The sequence below is a fragment of the Clytia hemisphaerica genome, unplaced genomic scaffold (assembly GCF_902728285.1).
Source record: "Clytia hemisphaerica strain Z4C2 unplaced genomic scaffold, Clytia hemisphaerica genome assembly, whole genome shotgun sequence".
Classification (NCBI taxonomy): domain Eukaryota; kingdom Metazoa; phylum Cnidaria; class Hydrozoa; order Leptothecata; family Clytiidae; genus Clytia; species Clytia hemisphaerica.
The window spans coordinates 459,971-482,551 of NW_027104496.1; the positions used below are offsets into that span (position 1 = coordinate 459,971).

The window sequence follows — 22,581 nt, forward strand, 5'->3', positions numbered from 1 at the left end:
ATTCTCGGGGGTCAAATCTGAGTTTTTATGTGAAGCCGATATCGTCAATTCTCGAATGAGGACTGGAGTAAGAAAGTCGATAGTGAAAAGTCATGAAAACGAACCTCCATCCAATAACCAGTTTAGTACGTCGAGGTTGCTGAATACGAGTTTGCATTCTATAATATGGTGATAATTTTCTAATTTTCAATGCATCTCTTTTTTACAGATTGATCAAGATTGAGAATGAAAATGAAAATATCATTTCTTGGAGAGAACGCACTGTTTATTCGGCTTTTATTGCTAGCTGTGCTTGCAAACTCTATCAGGACCGAAGGCGTTTCAAAAACGCGAAAGATACGCAGCAATAAAAATGAAAACTCAGGAGGTCCAGAAAAACACGGAACCGAAAATCCACTAATTCATGGATTAGAGAACAGATCGATTTTACAAAAAGTGAATGTTACAAACACAAGTATTGGAAAGTTACAAACAGCAGTTGGAGAGAATTTATCAAACAAGGATACAAATCATCCGGAGTTGAAGGAAAACTCAGCCCGAAATGAAAGAAACTTTGTCAAGAAATATCTAAGCTTAGAGACTCGTAATTGTTCGAGATCTTTAAACTACAATGTCACTTTTTCATGTGACCAAGACTCAATCGACAATAGAAATACAACTCCGAATGGTAGCGTGGACCCATGTGCGCACAGGAACCTGGGAACGACTCCCATAATCTTAATCGTAATCCTGATAAGTATTTTAATCGTCGGTTTGACGGGAAACGTCTTGATTTTCTATGTCGTATTCCGATCCCGAAAACTCCAAAGACATCCTGCAAATTTCTTCATAGCTTCACTCAATATTTGTAACATCGGTGTCTTATTAACGTGCATCCCACTCAAGATTCATGCCGAAATGCATCACGGGAATTTCTGCTTTTCTAAAGAAGTATGCTCATTTTATAATTTTGTCGATTTGGCGTTTCATGTTAGTTCGGTGACACATTTATGGGTGATTGCTATCGAACGTTTTATAGCCATAAAGGCGCCTTTTCATCATAGACATCGCATCACGCGCCGTTTCACTATAAAAGTATTGATTGTCACATGGCTTTATTCGTTGTTCTGGATTTTACTCAGTTTCGTAAAATGGCAACCTTCCCATCACTCAACACATTTTCTCATGGAGAAAGGTGAAAGTCGGTTCTGCATTTTACACAACCCAGCATACATGATTACTCTGAACGTGTTAGCATATTTGTTACCAATCATCGTAATGGCTTTTCTATACGGGGTTACTTTGCAGAACATATTTCATCCAAATAATAAAAAACTTATATTATCATCATTGACTAAAAATCTTGGTCGTAAAAAAGAAGCAGCTCTTACAAAAACAGTCGCCATCATTTACACATCTTTTGTCTTTTGTTGGTTACCGGCAATATTGATCTCATTTTTAACCAATCAGAATACATCTTCTATCCAAATTCCAGACCCAGTCCGTATTATATTCCTCGTTGTCATGCCAACAATTCCGATGTGTGCTTTCCCGATCATCTATGTTAAGCACTATGAGAAATTTGGAGAGGAAAGACGTTATTTGAAACAATCGAGACGCAAAAATCGAGAGCTTGAGAAATTAGCTAGTTTTAGCGACTAAATCGAGATCCGTGATATGAGCCCCCCCCAAAGGGTTTGCGTGATGACGTGATAGAAAATTTTTTGCAGTGTGATAACGTGATTTGGAATTTTTTTTTCGTGCTTGCGTGATCAGGGGTCAAAACGCTGATTTGCGTGATCGTGATTGAAGACAAAAATTTGCGTGACATCGTGATCAGAGTTACCGCTGGGGGGGGGGGCTCTGATTTCCATTGTGAGGAACTAACAATGCGAGTTATTAGATGTATTAGCGTTATCCTTTAATAAATGGTGTATTAAGGGTCCGTTACAAGGGGCAATACCTTATCGGGGAGAACTTCGTCGGGGAAAATTTTCGTCGGGGAAAAATATTCGTCACTTGCTGGTAGTTGGTAAACGCATTAAGGCCGGGGAAAATTTTCGTCGGTGAAAAATATTCGTCACTTGGCCAAAATTTCGTCACTTTTCCCCGACGAAGTTTTCCCCGATAAGGTAATATGCTAGGGAAATGCGAAAATAATCGACACATGGTCCTTTTATATTTATCTTGCCGTGTAAGTGATTCAATGATAAAAGTTTTAGTTTTATTTTAAATATTTCTGAGATTTTGGAATTTATTAAGAGGATTTCTATAGAGAATATACAGTATTTTTTGTGTTAATGGCTTACTGATCTTGTTTTCCCATTTTGGAAATTTTACAGTATTGCGCAAAAGTACACAAAAATAGTTAAACCCTTATTAGCAGAACACCTAACACTTGTGTTAAGTGCTACGGTCTTTTTATTTCTTAGTTTTTAAGAAAATCGCTATTTCAAACTTTAAAGGCGTATATCTCCGGATCTAGAAGGAGTTAGGAGCACGTTTATAGCTCGACGCCTTCGACGCCGCCCGATTAAGGGATTAAGGAAAGGCGGGGTGGGCGGCGGCTTAAAATCAATTCGCTAAAGGACAGAATAAAGAAAAGCAGAGCCAAATTTGGGGGTTCTCAGACCAAAAATGACGAAAAAACGGTCAAAATCTCAATAAAGTGGATCTTTGTCAAATTTTTGCATTTTTTTAACTTTTTAGATTTAAAATCTCGCTGGAAAGACTCACTTTTGATATTCTTTTTGCTTGAACACATGAAGCCCAATTCAATTCCTACTTGTCAGACCAAAAATAACGATTTATAACTAAAACCGGGCATTACAAGACGCCCATGTCCGATATACCCGACATTGGCACTTAAAGGATTAATATAACCAATTATTTGGATAATAATGTGCGCAGATTTACGCCAATCATAGATTTTGTTCACTTAATATTTGCCCGGGAAATTGTTCACTTGATATTTGCCCGGGAAATTGTTCACTTGATATTTGCCCGGGAAATTAATTCGAAATCCGTGTAATGTTCGAGTGTTTTCCATAAATTAACTTTTTCCCAAGAATACTTAAAAAAAATCTTATCGGTCCTATTTACACCGACCCTTTTGCACTGACTCTTTTACACCGGCCATTATTTAGCGTAAAATTGGGGCCGGCGTAAAATACCCGTTAAGGTACATAAATGAAATGAAATGAAATTAAATGTAAAATTACAGTAAAAATAAATCAAAGATTAACAAAAAGTTGACGTTTCCAGATCGCTATGGCAACCAAAAATACACCAATCAACATTAAGCAAAACATAAAAGGTTCTTGATGATTGACAAAAATTGTTCCTAAAGCACCAATGATGATGGCACTAAGTTTCTGACACATACTGCATAGAGATTGGGCGGTTCCTTTCATTTTGTTATCCACTAATTTGGCTATGAGAAGAACGGGTGGGATTTGGTAGCCGGCTGTAAACATCATTTTGACATACATATCACTAAGAAGGTAAGAGTCACAGAAAAGACTACCAATTGTTGTTTGCGATAAACTAAAAGCTATGTAAGGTAAAATTATAACCATCATGAAGTCGATTTTTTGCCAATGATCAATGATGATTTTAAAAGCGGGCATGAAAAATAATTTGGCGGTATAAGCGACGAGAAGCATGGCACCAAGCCATTGTACACCGAAACCATAGCAATGTAGGTAATTAATGGATCGGTAATTCTTATACGCCTCTACCACCATGTAGAAATATATACTAAACATTAGTATAACAAGGTAAGCGATATTTTTACAAAGTTCAAAACCGTTCCGCCAAAATGATTTTTCTTTCTTCCGTTTATTAATGCGTTTTAGGATTTGTATCGGGTCATCCTTATCAGTCATGAGGTTAGAACATAAGATCAAGATGATGAAATATAGAGTAAAAGAAACCAAGCAAGGAAAATTCCCATACCAGACATCAAAATTTCCAATCTTGAATTCGACTTTCGGGATAACGAAAATTGATAATAATGAGCCGGCGATAATACCCATGATTTTGGCGAAAACCGTACAAACCAACGCGAAAGAAGATTGCTTTTTGCTAAATGTTAGTTTCACTTTCACTACGATAATGTAACCGGCACCGAATTCGCGAAATATATTTCCAATAAACAACAAATGAATATTTTGAAAAAACGAGAAAATAAAGCCTAGTGTGTGAAAGGTTGTGAAGATTTGCATTATTGTGCGTAACTTCATTTTTTGACTATCGATAGCCAGACCACATATAAAAACACCAATGAATTTGGTAATCGCTTTGACGGTTGATAGTGTTGTGTATAGATAATTTGCCTCCTCAATTTTCCCATCCAAGATTCGTAGCATGAAAAAATAAGTGGTGGTCTGGAAAATACACGCTGTGATTCCTTTTGTGAGTAACATGAAACAGAAGAGAAAAACAACACCCTTTGAAGCTGGTTCGATCTCTTCTTCTTGTGTGTTTTCTTTCGTCTCTTTTTTCATTTTGGTTTTTACAAACTTCGTATAACTTTATCAAACTGACGAAGTTTTTGAAAATTAATTGTTCCTTTATTATTCCTCAGTTCGTATAACTTTATATTGTTCGTCAGTTTGTGAAATAGTGTTAATTGTCAGTCCGTTAAACTCTATTATTCCTCAGTCCGTAAACCTCTGTTTTGCTCCTCAGTTCGTAAAACTCTATTGTTCTTCAAGTTCGTAAACCTCTGTTTTCCTCAGTTCGTAAAACTCTATTGTTCGTCAAGTTCGTAAACCTCTGTTTTGCTCCTCAGTTCGTAAAACTCTATTTTGCTCCTCAGTCCGTAAAACTCTATTACTCTTCAGTCCGTAAAACTCTATTACCATCTCAAGTCCGTAAAACTCTATTACTCGTCAAGTTCGTAAACCTCTGTTTTGCTCCTCAGTTCGTAAAACTCTATTGTTCGTCAAGTTCGTAAACCTCTGTTTTGCTCCTCAGTTCGTAAAACTCTATTGTTCGTCAAGTTCGTAAACCTCTGTTTTGCTCCTCAGTTCGTAAAACTATATTTTGCTCCTCAGTCCGTAAAACTCTGTTTTGCTCCTCAGTTCGTAAAACTCTATTACCATCTCAAGTCCGTAAAATTCTATTACTCGTCAAGTTCGTAAAACTCTATTGTGTTTGTAAAAAATCGTTAAATTGTAGCGCAGTTGGAGAGACTGGGAATGAATCGGAACACCTTGTTGGTCAATCGTATAATTTTTCCGTCACTTCGTAAATTCTTATTTTTCTCAATTCACGAATTTCGATTTTTTATCCTCCGTAAATCCTTCGATCAATGTAGTTCATCGATTGACTGTTTTTTTTTCTTGATTCCAAAGACCAAAAGACAATTTGTTTAGTTCAATATTTCAGTTAGCACGCGACTTCTTCATCTAACTTTTCATTCGCAACTTCCTTTTCGTTTCAATTATTTCGTTAAAAAAACACACAACCTGGACAGTTCACAGTTCACACTTTTAAAGTATAAAAATATCCCAAAAAAGAATAAAAATGATGCAGCTTGAGTCTGAGGTTTTTAACAAAAAACAAAATATGAATAAAATTACCACAAAATATAATTATCAGTGAGTAAGATGAATGTTAAACCAATAACAATTTTCTTTTAAAACCATTGTTCATTTTTGGCATCTTAAATTTTTTTTCTTTAATAACATAATCTGATTTCAAATCTTAGATTACTATTCATGTAACTTACCGACTCTTTCTATTTAGAAAAAACACTATCTTCGGAATTTTTATAAAATACTTCGGTGGACTCTTTGAAACTTTACCATAACACCTTTTCTATACCTCGTTCCGGTGTATTCCAGGCTTTATTAACGTTACTGATTGACGCCAGAGAATACCCTGGGGAGAACCTCTCAAAATAATACGTCATAAAGAAATCTGACGTTACAAAGTTACACTGCAAAGCAATGGTTTTAAGTCCAGGAACAAATAAAAACTGACGTTTTATTTTTGAATTACGTAATCTTACGCGTTTGAAAACCAGCCAATGCCAGGGTATTATCTAGCGCTATCAGTAAGCATCAAAAAGCTGATAATACGCAGGGAACGAGGTTGAGCTTTTCTATACCTGTATCATTGGGTAACCAACCTTATACACCCCTTTCTCACGGATCCACCGGGACTCCTTCCCACTGGAAAATTTACCAAATTATCGTCCCCAGTGGAAAATTATACTCCAATTTCTGTCCCCACTGAAAATAATCAAATAAACCAATCCTCACTGTAAAATATTATGCTTTTTTCCCATCCCAACTAAATTTTTTAACTTGAAAACAAAAGAATTGAAACCCCCAGCCATAGAAATTATTGGAATATCAATCCCTTTTATCGAGTTTCAGTCCGATATTTTTATCCCCACTGGGTCTGTGAGAAGGGGGTGTATTCATCACCAAGTGCAAAATAATAAGACATACACAGATAAGATATGAGCGAAGAACAGGGGAAAATCTGTTTTAAGGTCAAGAACAGTGCAGAGTGTAGACGCAGACACAGACGGTCAGAGTGTTTCCACTTTTAATTAAAAAGTTTAAAAAATTAAAAAATTTAATTTTTTTCCCTCGCACATGTTTATAAAATTGTGAGGCTGCTCGAAGAAATGAAAATACAAAAAGGTAATTCTCATCTACTAAACGTTTTTAATGAGCATGTTAAAAAATTGTTGCAATCTTTGGATATTCTTAATACCATATTACTTAGAATAAAAGCCATGGACGTGTATTATTTTTTTTTGTTTTATAGAAGGGGCGTTTATTCGAGGGAGCGTTTAAAAGAAGGAGGCGTTTATTCGAAGTAATACGGTATTTTGAGTTTTAAGCCAAAAGACGTTCTTATCTTTTGAGAAAGAAAGTTTGCACATGATGGAGCGTAGCATTTTGTATTAAGCGGATTGCACCAACTTCAAAAGAATTTCGCCTGTTCCCTCTGCTTAAATATATAATTAAATGGTAAAACTGCAGCAGTTTTTTTTTAAAGAACATCCAATTTTTTTCTCGGTAAATTTAAAGTTGTGATAATTATTCTGATGTGAAGCGAAGATTGAAATTATTTCTGCATCTTAAATTATTATAAATTGTTAGATGTATGGATGGTTGATGCAGTCCTTCCATTGTTTTCACGGGACCACTATCGTAGGTTGGTCTAATGCCGACATCCTTCATTAGAGATGGGAAATCACTGATAGACAAAAGATTTAATCCTCTCTGATCACTACGCAAAGAAAATTAGGTTCAATCAGTGATTCTGACCTTTCCATTATTCCTATCTCTAAAGAAGGTTGTCGAAATAAGACCAATTTACGGTATGAATGAACCAATGAGTATTGGAAGGCACGGGAACAAGAAACCCATGGTTTTTCGGACCATTCGGCCATCGTTCCTTAACCTTTTAAGTGCCAATGTCAAGTATAACATGGGCTATATAGGAGGGCGAAGCCCTCTTGTAATGCCTAGTTTGAGTTAGAAATCGTCATTTTTGGTCTAACTCGTAGGACGTTTTTTGACCATTTTTGGTCAACGAGTGATCCAAGAACCTCCAAAATTGGCCCTGCTTTACTTGATTCTGTCCCCTAGCGAATTAATTACTGGGCACCTTTCTATCATTCAACGCCTAAAAAAAAGAAGAGACTCTAAGCTACTCCTTCTAGATCCGGATATAAGCCTTTAAAGTTTGAACTAGCGATTTTAAATTAAAGTTAAATCTTTTCTTACAAACGAAGGTAACAAATACAGTGTGATGATAATAAATAACCACTAGAAATCAATCCGATGTCAATGGTTTGCTACAGTGCAAATAACACTTCTTTAAGAAAGCAAACATTTAGTTTAAGCAGGACCTCCTTCTTGTTGACAATACAGATTTAAAATGCTGTCATCACTTTTATGAGCTTATCAACAGGGACGATCACCGTGGGAGTATACACTTTTTTATAAGAACTATTTTTTACCAGGCTCAGCTGTTTTCATTCTTATGGCACTTAGAGGCTAATATTTATTGTTTTCTTAATTCTCGAGCAAAATTAAGGTCCTCTACATGTGCCTAATACCCCGTTGATCCATAAATTCTTTAGAATTCAGCCAAATGTAGACTCAGTCTTATTGCATCACATTGTTCTTATAAAATTGTTCTTATAAAAAGGTGTATAATATTCAAAGAAGGAAAATCAAATGCGGAAAATCGTTCATTAAAAAGCTGTTTGCTGTACACACTGTATTCAAAAGAGTCAGTGAGTCTAAGTTAAGCCTATCATTAATCTCTTACTCAAGTCAAGGGGTTAAAAGTGCTTCTAATCAGAATTTTTCTGTTCTTCACATCAGTTCTTAGGCTTTCACCAGAAAATACCGTCTACTAAATTGAACGTCTATTTTTTTCAAGTATTTCATTCTAAAGATTTGTCTGATAAACGATCAATAAAATTGTTAAGACCAGTAGATGATATTGTTTCTCCCCATTTACACCTTCACTCTTAGAGTGAAGTGACAAAAACAAAAAAGCGCGGCAGGGCTCTTAAACACGGCTCTAAAACTGGAAATCATAACTTTCGATATGTGACACCCCTCCCCAACGGGGATAGAAATTCCATTATTCCAAGGTTATCAAATCCAGTGGGAATGGTTTTGGAGTGCAATTTTTTAACTTTAAATTTCTAATGGGGAAGAAATCAAAGTCAATATCAAAGTGGGGCTGAAATTTCAGGGTATTTTCCCACCGGGGACAAAACTTTTGCCAAATTTGGGGTCCCAGCGGGTCTGTGACACAGGGGGTTGTTATATTGGAAAGCTGCCAGCCCTCTATATTCTGTTTAATTTTTATTCCTAGAGTGAAGACTGTTAGGAAACATACCGTAGGCGGGGAAAATCTTGATTTAATGAAAGAAACTTGTTTTGACACAAATCATGTGAGATGACTTTAACAGAAACAGTTTTTGAGCAATTGGATTATCAAGCTTAATACTCAAGCTGAACTTCTCTATTGACAATAAAAAAGTAATAACAGAATTCGGAAAATACACCGATGAATTTCGCAAAATGAGGCTGGAGAATAATAATATCAACATGCAAGGAGTCACTACCAAAGACTATTACGGGACCAATATCTAACAAGGTTATTGTTGGCCTTGCAAACTGCCCCTTTTTTACCGAAAATCGAGTGAGGGATGTCTCAAGCTAACATTTGGTGTATATATCAGCTCGCTCGGCAAGCAAATTCATGACCGCAATTTAAAAAGACAAATGGGAAAGAATCATCTCTACCAATCTTCAAATACATTGTGGTGCTTTAAATAATGCAAGATGCTGTCTTCTCCAATAGTTTTTGTTTTGGGGTGTAGATAAGCTTTGTTTCGTATAGCCCAATTCGGCAAAATCCAGTTAGGTACAATCTTCAAAAAAACCTCAAACTGACATAAAATTTCACCCACGAAACAAAAACAAACAAAAAACTATGCGCAGGTCAGAACGGGAAATATTTAAAGACTTTGAGCTATCAATAAATATTCTTTCTATCATTTCGTGGGTGATCGTAGGTAAAAATGACGTCAAACGGAATCGGTCTATAGCGTATCCGTTGAGCAGCTAAAGATAACGGTCAAAATTTGAACGTAATGAATTGGTATCGCTCAAATAAAGATAGATAGCGGTATTTTCAAAAGATCAAATCAGAGTGCTGCTATTCAACCCCCTTAATTCCGAAAGTAAACATCACTTTAAAAACATGATGACTGCTCGATTGATGACTGAGAAAATAACATCATTCAATATCATTCTGTTTTGTGTTCAAAAGGATTATTTTCGTCAAAAATTTTTTGAGAAGTATCTTGTTTAGTTGGTATGAAGGATTTGCTTGAAATATAAATATTTTCAGAAAAAAAGAAGTACATTGCTTTCTGAAAGTTGCTTGTTTGGTATGAAAGACAAGTAGGGATTTGCTTGAAATAAAAATATTTTTTCTTCTCAATGCTGAGAAGAGGGCATTCGTGATCAGTTTTGATATCTCTCTCTCAACTTACAGTAAAAACACTTCAAGAGTGTCTTCAAGCAAAGAAAAAGAAGCCCATTGCTTTCAAGTGGAATTTAATCATTGGATGAGAAGTTACTGAAACTGAATAAAGTGTCGAGGATTATTTAGCTTGAGATATCTTAAATATTATTGAGGGGAAGGCAGTTGAAACATTTGTCGCAAACACAATCCACAAATCAGGGGCATTGACTGTGGATAGTACGAACTTCGAGATAAACTATAAACTTTTAATGGTAATGTTATCAATCAAAAGATAATTACAACCTGCGAATCGAAAGGATCTCACATTGTAATTCTTATAATTTTGTAGGGATCACAACAACTATAATTACAACGAAAAGGTTGGATAGTAATAATCTATGTTATCAATCCGAGACGAACTCATTGATCAAGAAGCTTTTAATCGGCGCTAAAGAAAGTGAACTGAGATTAAGGTAATTATTATACTGAATTACCATAAAAATCTTTGATAATTACTACAATTCACATCTTGAATTTTCGAATTAATTACGTGGAAGAAACTATTTAAAGAGGTATTTTTCAAGGAAAATCTTTTAGAGACAGTATTAATCACAGAGGCATTCAAGAAAGATCTTTGAAAGACATAACTACCTTTGGTTGAACAGAGACTCTTAAAAAATAATGACATTCGCAGCAAAAATTCTCTACATCACAGCTTTGCTACCCTTATTGATATGCAACCAAGGCAACTCCGTTAAAACAAACCATGACAACATTTCAAGTAATGTTTCAACTACGTCGAATACAACAAACACTTTTTCGACGGCGTCACCTTACGTCAATGACGTAACGACGGATATAAGAGGCACATTCAGTACGTCAATTAACAAAATGATCGCCACCGAGAAATTCAATTCATCCGCCAACGATACAGTTATACCCTATTGCGAACAAAGGCGTTTGAACCTCCGCACAGTACTTTATATCATCTTGTTGGTGTTCGTTTTTATAGTGGGAATCGTGAGTAACGTGTTAGCCGTTTGCGTGATTCTGACGTCACGCTCTTTACGTCAATACCCAACGAATCTTCTAATCGCATCATTGAACTTATGTGATATCGGTGTTATTCTATGCAATATTCCGTTACGTGCCGATCAATTAATTTACGATAACGGAAGTTTTTGTTTCGATATTCACGCGTGCCGTTTCTTTCACGTTACCGATCTGCTGTTCCACGTAAGCTCCATTTCTCATTTATTCGTAATCGCAATCGAACGTTGCGTGGCCGTACGCGCGCCATTCTTTCATCGATATTCCGTGACGTCAAAAACAATCCTTAAAGTCGCTTGTATGACGTGGACCTACTCCGCGTTGTGGACGGGAGTCGGGATGTTTAACTGGGAAAACCCGTCCCTAGAGACAATAATGATTATTAGCCTTGATAAACGGTATTGTCTCTTGAACAATAAGCTTTATCACATTGTAATCTTAATTGTTATTTATTTGATACCTCTGATACTCATGGCTGTGATGTATTCCCTCATTCTACGCTCCGTAACGCGACATCAAAAACGTATGGCACAAAACGCGACACCGACCCAAACCCCTATGATGCAACAACGGAACCGTCATAACCAGCACGTGCGTAAACATGAAGAAAACTTGAGTAAGACTGTTACAATACTTTACGGGACTTTTGTTATTTGTTGGTTACCAACAACAATCACGGTGCTGACCCATCAATTATGCCCCGAGTGTTGGGTCAGCTTTAAAGCCGAGTATCATACGCTCAACGACATTTTAACGACGACTTTCATTATCGTTTTACCGAACATACATTCGTGTTTAAACCCTTTCATTTATATCATTTTCCACGAGAAATTTAAAACGGCATTCCAAGATATGATTGGTCGACGTTTACGTAATGGTCAAGTGAGTGAGTCAGTTTCGGAAGAACGTAAGCCGCTTGATTTTGGTGCCACGTATCGCGTCAAGTTAACAAAAACTAGTGAAGATCTTTGAACTTTTAAGCACCGGAAAGACTAGAGTTGTAGCTAGCGATAGACTGTACTAACAATATAAGCATATGTTCTATTAACGTGTAAAAATTTATAAAACTACATTTTATCTGATCCTCGTTGCTGTGTATTCTAGGCTTTATTACGTTGCTGATGCGCCATCAGTAAGATACAAAAAGGTCGGTAACACGCTGGGTGCGAGGTCGTCTATTGCTAAGAATAATATTTTGATATGTAAAACTTAGCAAAATAAAATATCTAACCTCAACATTTTTGATTACATCATCATATAAGCCTTGTTTTGTCTTTATAATCATACAGAACATCTACGCTATGGTAATATGATGTCAACAAATCTATCACTTTCTTCTCGATTTGATCGACTTGATCGGGTGGACAATATTCATCGATTGCTGACCTGAAAGTTATAAAATTTAACGTTGAAAAATTTATTTTCTTTTATTCTTATTCCATTGTACGAACCCCCCCCCTGGAAGGTATCTTGTGATTGAAAACTCGAGATCAGAATGGACCTTTTCTCCCCTTTAATGCGTACATATTATTGGAAGGTATCGTGTGACTGCAAAGTCGAGATCTAAATGGGCCCTTTCTTCCCATTCAATGCGTACATACTATATGGATGGCCCCAACCTCCTTCCCGTGTCTCCTAGGCTTTATCTACGTAACTGATTGACGCCAGAGAACAATATCTAGCGCTATCAGTAAGCTGTCTAAAAGCTGATAATACGTAGGGAACGAGGTTGGAATGGCCCATACTTGTGTCTGAAAAACTCATCTTTTTCCCTGACAAGAGTGTTAAAAAGAAGTAGTCTTTTCCTGAGTCGAAATGAAATGAACATTCTAATCCTTACCGAATATCCTTCAAACAATAGAAAAATTCTCACGCTTTTTTAAGACGTCATTATGTTTTGCATAACACCCTGTCCTCTTTGCCGTCACTTTAGAACAGTTTCACAAAAGTTTTCTCAGTTCCCAAGGTTTTCTAAGGCTTCACCCAGCATGGATAAATCCCATCTTTGAAAAAAAGACTGGATCAAGGAGCAAGCCCGTACCCGGTTTCTCAGTTTCCGTTTTGGATTTTGATTGCTCTCACGATTGTACATGTTGTTTTTTTTATAAGCATTGCACCTATAAGCATATGGAGGCTCAGATATGGGGAAAAATTAAGCATATGGCAAGCATTACTTGAGCCTACGAAGAATGTTTTTTTCCTGATTTTGGCTTTTTTGGCTGGAATTTTACGGATTTTCAGTATTTCCCTAAATTTATGCTTTAGATTTAAGCATCCCTCAAGCATTTTTCAGCCTTATTTAAGCTTTCGACCTAAGCATCTCTGAGCCTGTTTTCGGATTTTTGTATGCTTATAAAAAAAAAACATGTATTATACGTCCATAAGAAAACTCAAAAAATGGTGCAACGGAAGAACGGATTCTTAGACCATGTTTAGACGTTACGGTTACGGAGAAGTTCGTTTCGATGAAAATAACGGAGAGAAAACGTCTCGATCTGTTTTACTTTGTTACGTCTTCTTTTTAACGTTTCGTTTGGAGACGTTTCGTTTCGGATACGAAACAGTAACGTCTGAACACGGTCTTAAAATGCAAAGGTTCCCTATCACCTTCTCGGTACATTCAACAACAAAGGAAACTACAGTATTACTTACCTAGCCACGGTGATCAATGTAGGATGCGGTAAGGTTTGGATTAATTCCTTCAGTTCCGCTAACATTTGGTCAATTTCCGTATCATTTGATATGTGATGCGGTAATTCCGTTGTCATCCCAGCATTATGAACCTTCATTTCGGAAAAGAAAAAAAGAAAACTTCTCGTTAAAAAACACTAAGCAACCAAAAACCGGGAGAATGGGTTTGAATTATAGAACTCACTGAACGACAGAAATGGCGTGCTTACTCTCGGTTACCTAATAGCCGCCCCCTCCCGCTCATTAATTTTTCGAAAATTTTCCACCCAGGACATTCTTATTTCAACCCCCCCCCCGCTTATTAATTTTTGGGAAAATGTTTTTGAAAGTTCCCTCTTTTGTCCTAATTCAACTGTATTAGCCTCCTTTTCAAAAATTGTCCACCCAGGACATTTTTATTCCAACCTCCCCCCGCTTATTAGGTTTTGAGATTTTTTCCAACCCCCCCCCGCTTATTCCGACCCCCTACGGCTATTAAGGTACCCGAGAGTAAATAAAAGAAAGCTACTCTTGCCATTGTAAAAGAGTACCCAGGGCTTGAGGCAGGTAGAAAAAACCAAGCGATTTCATTTATAATAAAAAGGAATATGATTTTGTATCTACTTTCGCGGGTAGAAACTTTCGTGTTTTCTGCCAGGTAAGAAATTAAACCTGAAAAACGCAAAAGGTTTTTTTTTTGCGAAAAATAAACTTTCCTACTCAGTTTTGCACTGTTTGCTAAATTTTTGCGTGTTTTATGAGTTTTTGTCACCAAAAAAGGTAAATTTTATATGATTTCACGAAAGTTTGAAATTTTGGCTAAAACCATAATTCGCGAAACTTAAATTCGCTAAATTTTGCGACTCTTTGACTTCGCGCAACTTTCTGCCCGCGAAACTTTCTGCCCTTAAAGATTTTTGTTAGATTAGTAGTCTTATAGAATGAGGATTTTTTCTTTGAAAAATAGTATGTGACTGAAATTTGGCATAACACTTTTCGACAAGATTAGCAAGGTACTGTTATACCTTAATAAAATGTTGAAATTGTTCAAATAATTTTTAACTGTCTATACAATAGACAGCTCCTACCCATGACTTCCAATCCCTAAGGGCTGGAGGCGAGACTCTTGGATGGGAAATGAAACCACTTATTTCCCATCCAGATCGCCCGCGGGTGGTTTTTACACAGACGCCGGATTGAAACTAAAATCTATCGCTAGATTTCAAAAAATGCAGTCCTCAAAAACAAAGGAACTGCTAGATACAAGCCGTAGTCATAATTACGGCGCGTTCTGGATGGGAAATAAGTGGCTTCATTTTTCTTGCCTGGGAAAGGTTAGAGATTCTACTCTAGCCCTTCGGTTTTTAAACTCAATGCTCCTACCTCTTTATGAGTTTTACGCTCGAAACGGAAGATATGACGTAGCTTACACAGAAAGCAGGACATAAAAATTACAAATAATTGGTAGATAAAAATGCATACTAAGTCCCAATCCTCTTCATTGATATTTGGTTTTCTTGTTTTCAATCGTACTAAAAAATCAACAAGTTCTTTGTTCCCTTGGATTTCCTTTGGTGGTTTTCCAGTGGCGAATTGTTGGATTGTTCTTTTTAGCGATTGTAATTTCTTGGTGGATTTCTCAACGAACTGTGCCAACTCATTCTATATGATCAATAAAAAAGTCAATGGATTAAATAACTCTCTAATTCGATCGTCAAGGGACCAAAAAAATTATTCGAATTAGAGAAAGTGTGGTTAACCACAGATATCTTATGAAAAACACTACATAGAGCTACTCAAAATAATACGCCATCTTTGCTAAAAATAGATCACAGTAGAAACCTTGGTTTTCACTGTTGAAACTCTTATGACACTGCATTGACTTCAAAATTTCAATGATCATGCAAGCTAAATGTGACGTCACTTCGTTCAAGATGGCGGAATATTTTGCTTCAGCTAGGGACGGAGTACATATACATATATTATCAACTTGAAAAAAGACACGTAAAGTGGTCGAAATATCGTAAAGAAAAAAATGTGTTATGTTTTATATTTTTTTATATAAGATATCTGTGAGTCATGTCAACCTCATTCTGCACTCAATAAACACACTTTAACCGATATTGAGTCACTACGAACCATTAGATTCAATCTAGGGACTCTGTTAATGGGCTTTTCCAGAAATAGTCCGTGCTCTCCCCTCCCCCTCCCCCCCCCCCCCCCTGTTGAGGATATCGGATATCCAGGGGGTCAACGATTTTTGTTCAAAAGTGGATATCCAGGGGGGTTAATATCTACAAGGGAGCGGATATCCAGGTGGTAAAGTGTCCTTTCAAGTAAGAAATACGATATCCAGGGGTAAGCATCTTTATAAGAGAGGATATCCGGTGGGTTGAGCATATTTTTAAGAGGAAATTTTTCTAGAAAAGCCCAATCTTGCTTAAACTTCCTGACTATCAATGTAAGGAAGTTGATATAACTCTGTAGGAACTTTCTACAATGAAACAAAGTTGACAAACCATGTTACAAGCACTAACTTACTATAATCTGAATCTCAAATTAAGTGCAAGGCCTTTCTTTTAGATCTTTACAAGTAGAATATATGGGTTTTATATTATTTTCTCATGAAATAGGTCCTATGGTTGATTTCCCCCCTTAAACCCCTTAAACAGCAAATCACCCTTTATTCATCACTTCTACTTGAAAATTTATGTAAACTGTGCCATATTTCCTAATGCCCCTCAAAAATCTTCTTTTTAATTTTCTTTGTATGCTTTTTCGAATACGGACGACAAAATATATTACAGTTAAGAACAATTAAGAAACAATTGACTTTCTAAGGGTCTTTAAAGGGGTTATCAGATGATTTTTTATATTTGGCTTAGAGATTTTATAGTCCTAAGAAACACCACCAAATCATTACCCAAAGCTGAAATATTCGACCTTGATTTTTCAAATTTTTACTTGAAAACAATAGAAATTCAACGTAAAGACTGTGTAAAGACTTATTTTTAGAGATCTCAATGTCAAATATCTCAGTTTTGGAAAAAAATTGGGTCAAAAGATTTAGAGGTATCTCTCTGGACCATAAAAGGTATCTCTAAGCCAAACATCAAAAGTTACTTGATAATCACTTAAAGCCAGAAATGGTTCTATGTCCATCAAGTTTCCATATTAAAAATCTCTCCAAAATTTTCCAGTAAAACTTGAGCTGACAAGGGGCCATACAGCGAGAAAATAAAATAGAAACCAATTGTAATACTTGTAAGGGGCGACCAAGACCAGCTTGCCGTAACATAATAGGAATTGCCGACACCTAGTAAATTGACCGGCTTATCACACAGTAGGGGTGTAACATACTATTTTTAAACGGTTTATTTTAAGGCAAAAAAAAACAAACAACAAAAAACAAAGTACCTGATCCTCTTTATTGGTCGGCAGATCGATGTGATAAATGTTTTTCAATTCTTTGTACTCTTCCTGAGGGAAAGAGATGGGTGATGATCGGGTTATTGTTTTTGGATTAATAGATTTGAATCTCTCAGATGGGAAATGAAGCTCAATAGAACGCGTGACCCGCGTGGTTTTCACACAAACGCTAGCTTGAAAATAAAACCCATCACCAGATTTCGAAAAATGCGCAGCTTGATAACAAAGAAAGGACTAGATTAAATCTGTCATTTTAAATACGGTGCAAATATTAAGGCTTCACTTTTCATGCTTAATATCGGGCATTAAACTGAGCCCATTTTCCTGATTTTGGCTGGGATTTCATTGAAATTTTGCTTGGGATATAAGCATCCTTATAAGCATTTTTCAGCCTTGTCAGGCCCTCGACCTAAAGATCTCCGAGCCTGTTTTCGAATTTCTGTATTCTTATTACAACAAGCCACATGCTAAATGGACCTACCTAACAATGAGAATCAGATAAAAATAAAAAAATTGCCAAAGAGTAAGAAAATGCAATGACTTGAAAAGATAGAACAGAGATGAACATTATATATAAGCCATATCCAATTTTTGTTGACTAACGAATTCATGCCAGGCTAGGACTTGAACAGCGATAGTCGGCCGGAAGAAAATTTTTGTCAAAAAATCGAACTCGGTCATGTTTTGAGCATTGCGAATACGCATATTTCTGGAAAAAATCAGAAAAAACTAAGGATGAAAATTCGAGGAAATGTCAAAAAACCGGTTTTCCAGCATATTTTCGGCATTTTCGGCCGGAAAAAAATGTTTTTCGAAAATCGGGCTGCGTCACATTTTAGGTATTGTCATTTTGCATCAGTGTGCAAAATTTCATAAAAAATATAAAGTACAGATCGAGAAATTCAAGAAAATACTGTCTTTCCGGTGAAAATAGGTTGTTCCGGCGATTTTAAATAGTTCCGACTTCAAAAATCAATTTTATTGAAAATTGAAACATGCTTGATGGTGGGCATTGCTATTAATAATGTTTTTGAATGAAAAAACAACCAATTATAAGGAAAAAGTCCAATGAAAATCCAGAAAAACGGCGATTTCCGGCATTTTTCTCAAATTTCGGACTCGGCCATGTTTTGGGCATTGTTAATACGCATCTTTGAGCAAAAAATCAGAAAAAACTAATGATAAGATCTCGAGAAAATGCCAAAAAAGCAGTTTTTCCGAAAATCGGGCTCCGTCACATTTTGGAAATCAGAAAAAACTAATGAGCCAATCCTGAGAAAAGCTGGTAACAGACGGACGGACGAACGAACGAACGGACGGACGGACATCGGTTAATTTATAGGACCTCCGAGGTAGGTCCAAAAACAAACGTGTAATCTTGGAGAAAAAAGGGATCCTTAGGGTTTTCAACAATGAATATACCTCAGTGTAATCTTGAAGAAAAGGGTTTGTGACGGAAAAATAATCTAAATCGATATCCAAAATGAATCGATCATCGGGTGATGGAAAGAAACGATTTTTGAGATGCTCTTCAGTGACCAGGCAATCTTCCTCGTTGCTGAACTTATCTTTCAGCTTTGCATCTGAACTTTCTGTTAAGTATTTTGTAGTGTGGGCATCTTGGTTGTTATGGAAACTGGTGATAGATTCGTCCTCTGCATTGCATTTTACGGAAACATCCGTTAGTTCAATCACATCTTTTGAGCCTTCTTTATTACCAAGTGGGTTTGAGTTTTTCATTTTATCCACCTCTGACTTTATTGAAACAGTTTCTCTTGGTGCTTCTTCGGAAGAAATAATTAATTTCGCCCTTTTTTCTTCTCTATCATTTTTCGCAATATCATCATCATTTCCAAGGCTTTTCAACTTCTTTTGAGGTGAAGGTGAGATATGTTGTTGGTTAGAATCATCTCGCCATGCAATCAAATCAACTGTAAGGTTTTGCACGAGTGTTACTTTCAAATTAACGTCTTGTATATTTTGGAGAGCTTCTTCAGGGCTGTATATCCCGTCCTCCAAAAAATAATCTCCGGTACAGGTCACTCTAAAATCAACAAAAAAGGATTCATTTTCTTAAAGGGCTAATCAGATGGTTTGAAATCACTTACATGTACATTCCTTCCATAGTTTTGTTTCTCTGTACAGTTTGGTTACTTTGTACCAAAGTGTATCTCACGATTATCTCTTCGTAGTACACTCTGTGCGCATTGTCTGTTTGATAAAAAAATTCCCGTACGGAGACCTCTACGATGAAGTATGATTTATAAATAGCAACCCTTCTCTTATCGCCTCCCCTCTCTCACCCGCGCTCCATCACAGCGGTCGGTTGTGAGAATCTCAAATGAGAAAAGACAATGACAACAGACCCTCTACGGCAATGAATTTTGAAATTAGCTGTAGATACTGGGTCTGTGTACAGACAATAGTTTTGAGCGAGAGCTCCAAATCTGTTTGTCTAACTCCTTTCCAAAGACGAGATATGACAATCTATGATTTCTGAAAATGGGCTCTTACATGGTTCTAAATTTCATTGCTTCTTCACTAAAAGTCAATATCTTGCAATTTGAATATCTCGACTTGAGAAAAGGATTTAAATAAAAGATTTAAAGGTTCTGCTCAGAGCCGTTGATAAAATCTACAGGTAAAAGATCTCAAACCTGATTATCCCGAGAAGTAGGCAGGTGAAATTATATTGAGGTATAAGAGAAAACGTAAAATGTTGAAGCAGCAAAATTATAGAAAACAAAAAAATGAAGCGACTGCTTAAGTTGAAATTTTCGTCATCTTTCGTGACTTCATCAGCATATAGTTCAACAAAAAATGATATCCTTTTTATAATGGAAGCTAGAAATTGAAATTTTCGTCATCTTTCGTGACTTCATCAATTGTTGAAGCGCGCATGTTAGCGCAGTAAATCCTAACAACTCACATATTGGGCTCTTCCAGAAAATGTTCGTACATGGGGGGGGGGGGGGGTGGAGGATATAGCGTCTAGGGGGTAGTGAAAAATCTACAAAATTTGCCTTGTCCGGGGAGAAACTTGCTCTGTTTTGGGGTAATTTTGAATGTCCGGGGGGTGAGATCCGTTGTCCAGGGGGCCCAAAGTCACAATGTCCGGGAGGGAGAAATTTCCAAAAATGTTATATCCTCCACCCCCCCCATATTCAATTTTTTTCTGGAAAAGCCCATTTGGCTAGCCAAGATGATATAAAGACATAAAAAAGGCTAAACCTTCTAAAAGTGCACATTAACTTTAGTAAGGAGATCAAGAAAACTAGATTGGGTGAAGACCCCTTCCCTTCTCGCTTACTGCAAGTCACGTCTATACAACTACAGTAATATCAAAATAAAGCAAAATTTTGCAAAAAATTCATACTTAAGTTTTCCATCACCTCGGTGTTTACCAATCTTAAATGGCGTTTCTAGATCATCAATCTGTTCCGCCCAGGGCGGTCGCACCCATATTAAGTCTTGCAAATGCCCTTGATACATCAGTGGTAGAATCCAATCTGCGATATCGAGTTGGTCGTAGAGCGTTCCTTTATGGAAACAGTCATCTGCGAGCAGGTGATCTGGATAAGCCAGATCAGGATGCGAGTCCAAGTGTATCATCTTGATGCCTGGAGTAAAGAAAATTCTTCATAGGCCATTTCACAGTCGTAAAGTAATGGATAATCAGGACCACTGCGCGCTAATGACGACTTACTATTGGTCGAAATTTTTGAAGATTTTTGCGTCTAACCAACGGAAAACCGTTTTCGGGGCGCAATCAGTCCTGATTACCCATGATCCATTTCGACTGTGAAATGGCCTATTAGCAGAGCAATATTGACTGACGACTTCACAAAAGTTGTCGCCTACAGAACGTTTGTGCCAAAGAAGTCTAGCTGAAAGCGAAAGATCTTCTTAAAAAAAGAAAGATGTTTAAAAAGCAAGGGTTTAAAGGGTACATTCGATAATTCCAGGTGGTAATTCAAGCTGAAAAAATTACTAAATTCCAAAAAGATCTATTTTTGCAGGAAAAAGGTCATTAGTCGCGATAATCATGCTCATCAAGTTTTTACAGACCAACTTACCTTTAAAAGGCAGTTTCTTTCGGGCGACAAATCGATGAATGAATTGGATAACATCTTGATGATACTCACACACCACAATTTGTAACTTTCCTGCTTTCTCTATTGATTTTCTTTTAGATAATGAAGCCATTTTTTTATTAGAGCACTAAAAGAAAAAGATGCATAAAAGTGAACTAGATGGATTTTGTTACATAATTTAAGTTATGTACAAACATGGTCGAAATATATTAAGATTTTAGTGTATTTTCACAGGGAAATCCCCTTTGTCTCAAATATTTTGTCCACGATTGTATGTACATTAAACTCTCGTTTATTTGAACTTCTGTTATTTGAATCTTTCTATAATTCGAACTTGTTCCCAGTGTCCGTCAAGGAAAAAACCTTTTGAAATACTTTCTGTTATTCGAATCTCTCTTTAATTCGAACAAAAAAGATTCCCCGTTCGACTTCGAATTAGTAAGAGTCAGTTGTATAAACAACATATCGAGTCTAAGATTCCAAGGGGAGTGAAGGATATAAGAATGAAAGATCATCTGAAACCTTAAAGTCCCTTAGATAAAGAACTTTAGACTACGTTTTGAAAGTGTCAAATTATGAACAACCTAATATTACGATTACTTATAGAATTTTTCTGAAGTAGCTCATTTTTGTTTTAATTGCTCAGACTACTAAACTGTTAATTTCCTAATATTGTGTTGTCCGTCATCAGTTTCGTTTCGACTTGGTTTTACTGACTATCCTAGATTTTTTTATTTTTCAGACCACCCTGGATGTCACATCTCCTCAACATATGGGTATAGGATATTTTTGAAATGCACTGTTTTTATAAGCATACGGGAAAATCGGGTTGAGGCTCAATACGCTAAGCAAAATCTCATTTTCAGCCCTAATTTAAGTTCATTTATATGCTTAGTCTTCGATTAGTTAATTTCTTTGGGTTCATGGAAATTTTGAATTTCTAAGTTGGAACATTCATTCATTCGGTTTAAAGAATGAAAGTTTTCTTTGTAATTTGGCATCGCAAGCAAAAAATCTTTGGTCTAAGAAAGCTAAAACAGCTTTAAAAGAAACTCTAAAAAGGTCAGCCTTTTAAAAAAGCTGCACAAATTCTTTTTTCAGTTTGGAGGTATGCTTAGCATTATGCTTATTTTCTACCAAGTTTGAGCATAAGTATGCTTATAAACGTTATGCCTATAACAAAAGAGTGTAGCCCAATGCATGGGCACTATTAACGGATCCATTTTAGAATAAAACAAGCTAGATGCTGAATGGACCTACCTGATGATGAAAGTTAGATAGCAATAAGGAGAAAAATGAAAACAATCACGTCAGAAAATATAGCGTTTATAGC

The 22,581-nt window shown here is 36.4% G+C and overlaps 3 protein-coding genes and 1 pseudogene across 3 annotated transcripts; 3 read left to right on the forward strand and 1 right to left on the reverse strand.

Annotated features, from left to right (window-relative positions):
- Positions 1 to 212: 212 nt before the first annotated feature.
- LOC136821672 (galanin receptor 2a-like) lies at positions 213 to 1,935 on the forward strand. The gene has a single exon (XM_067077884.1). It carries the CDS (start codon positions 226 to 228, stop codon positions 1,639 to 1,641), a length of 1,416 nt encoding a protein of 471 aa, XP_066933985.1. The 5' UTR covers positions 213 to 225; the 3' UTR covers positions 1,642 to 1,935.
- LOC136821670 (UPF0489 protein C5orf22 homolog) lies at positions 409 to 21,371 on the reverse strand. The gene is made up of 8 exons (XM_067077883.1): positions 21,231 to 21,371; positions 20,531 to 20,774; positions 18,577 to 19,198; positions 17,143 to 17,205; positions 15,208 to 15,387; positions 13,708 to 13,838; positions 12,287 to 12,441; positions 409 to 1,550 (listed from the first exon to the last, which is right to left on the reverse strand). The coding sequence occupies exons 1-7, from the start codon at positions 21,358 to 21,360 to the stop codon at positions 12,309 to 12,311; spliced, it is 1,503 nt and encodes a 500-aa protein (XP_066933984.1). The 5' UTR covers positions 21,361 to 21,371; the 3' UTR covers positions 409 to 1,550; positions 12,287 to 12,308.
- On the forward strand, positions 4,405 to 9,361 carry LOC136821701 (uncharacterized; annotated as a pseudogene).
- On the forward strand, positions 9,556 to 12,368 carry LOC136821673 (adenosine receptor A2b-like). Its single transcript, XM_067077885.1, has one exon. The coding sequence runs from the start codon at positions 10,687 to 10,689 to the stop codon at positions 12,025 to 12,027; it is 1,341 nt and encodes a 446-aa protein (XP_066933986.1). The 5' UTR covers positions 9,556 to 10,686; the 3' UTR covers positions 12,028 to 12,368.
- Positions 21,372 to 22,581: the final 1,210 nt, after the last annotated feature.

Bases quoted from the DNA above. Each gene is read 5' to 3' on its own strand.
- LOC136821672 (XM_067077884.1), top strand. From the start codon at position 226: ATGAAAATGAAAATATCATTTCTTGGAGAGAACGCACTGTTTATTCGG.
- LOC136821673 (XM_067077885.1), top strand. From the start codon at position 10,687: ATGACATTCGCAGCAAAAATTCTCTACATCACAGCTTTGCTACCCTTA.
- LOC136821670 (XM_067077883.1), bottom strand. From the start codon at position 21,360: ATGGCTTCATTATCTAAAAGAAAATCAATAGAGAAAGCAGGAAAGTTA. The intron at 20,775-21,230 runs GTAAGTTGGTCT...TCTTTACTCCAG, and splicing joins AAAGAAACTGCCTTTTAAAG to GCATCAAGATGATACACTTG. The intron at 13,839-15,207 runs GTATGCATTTTT...TCCGAAATGAAG, and splicing joins ATGAAGAGGATTGGGACTTA to GTTCATAATGCTGGGATGAC.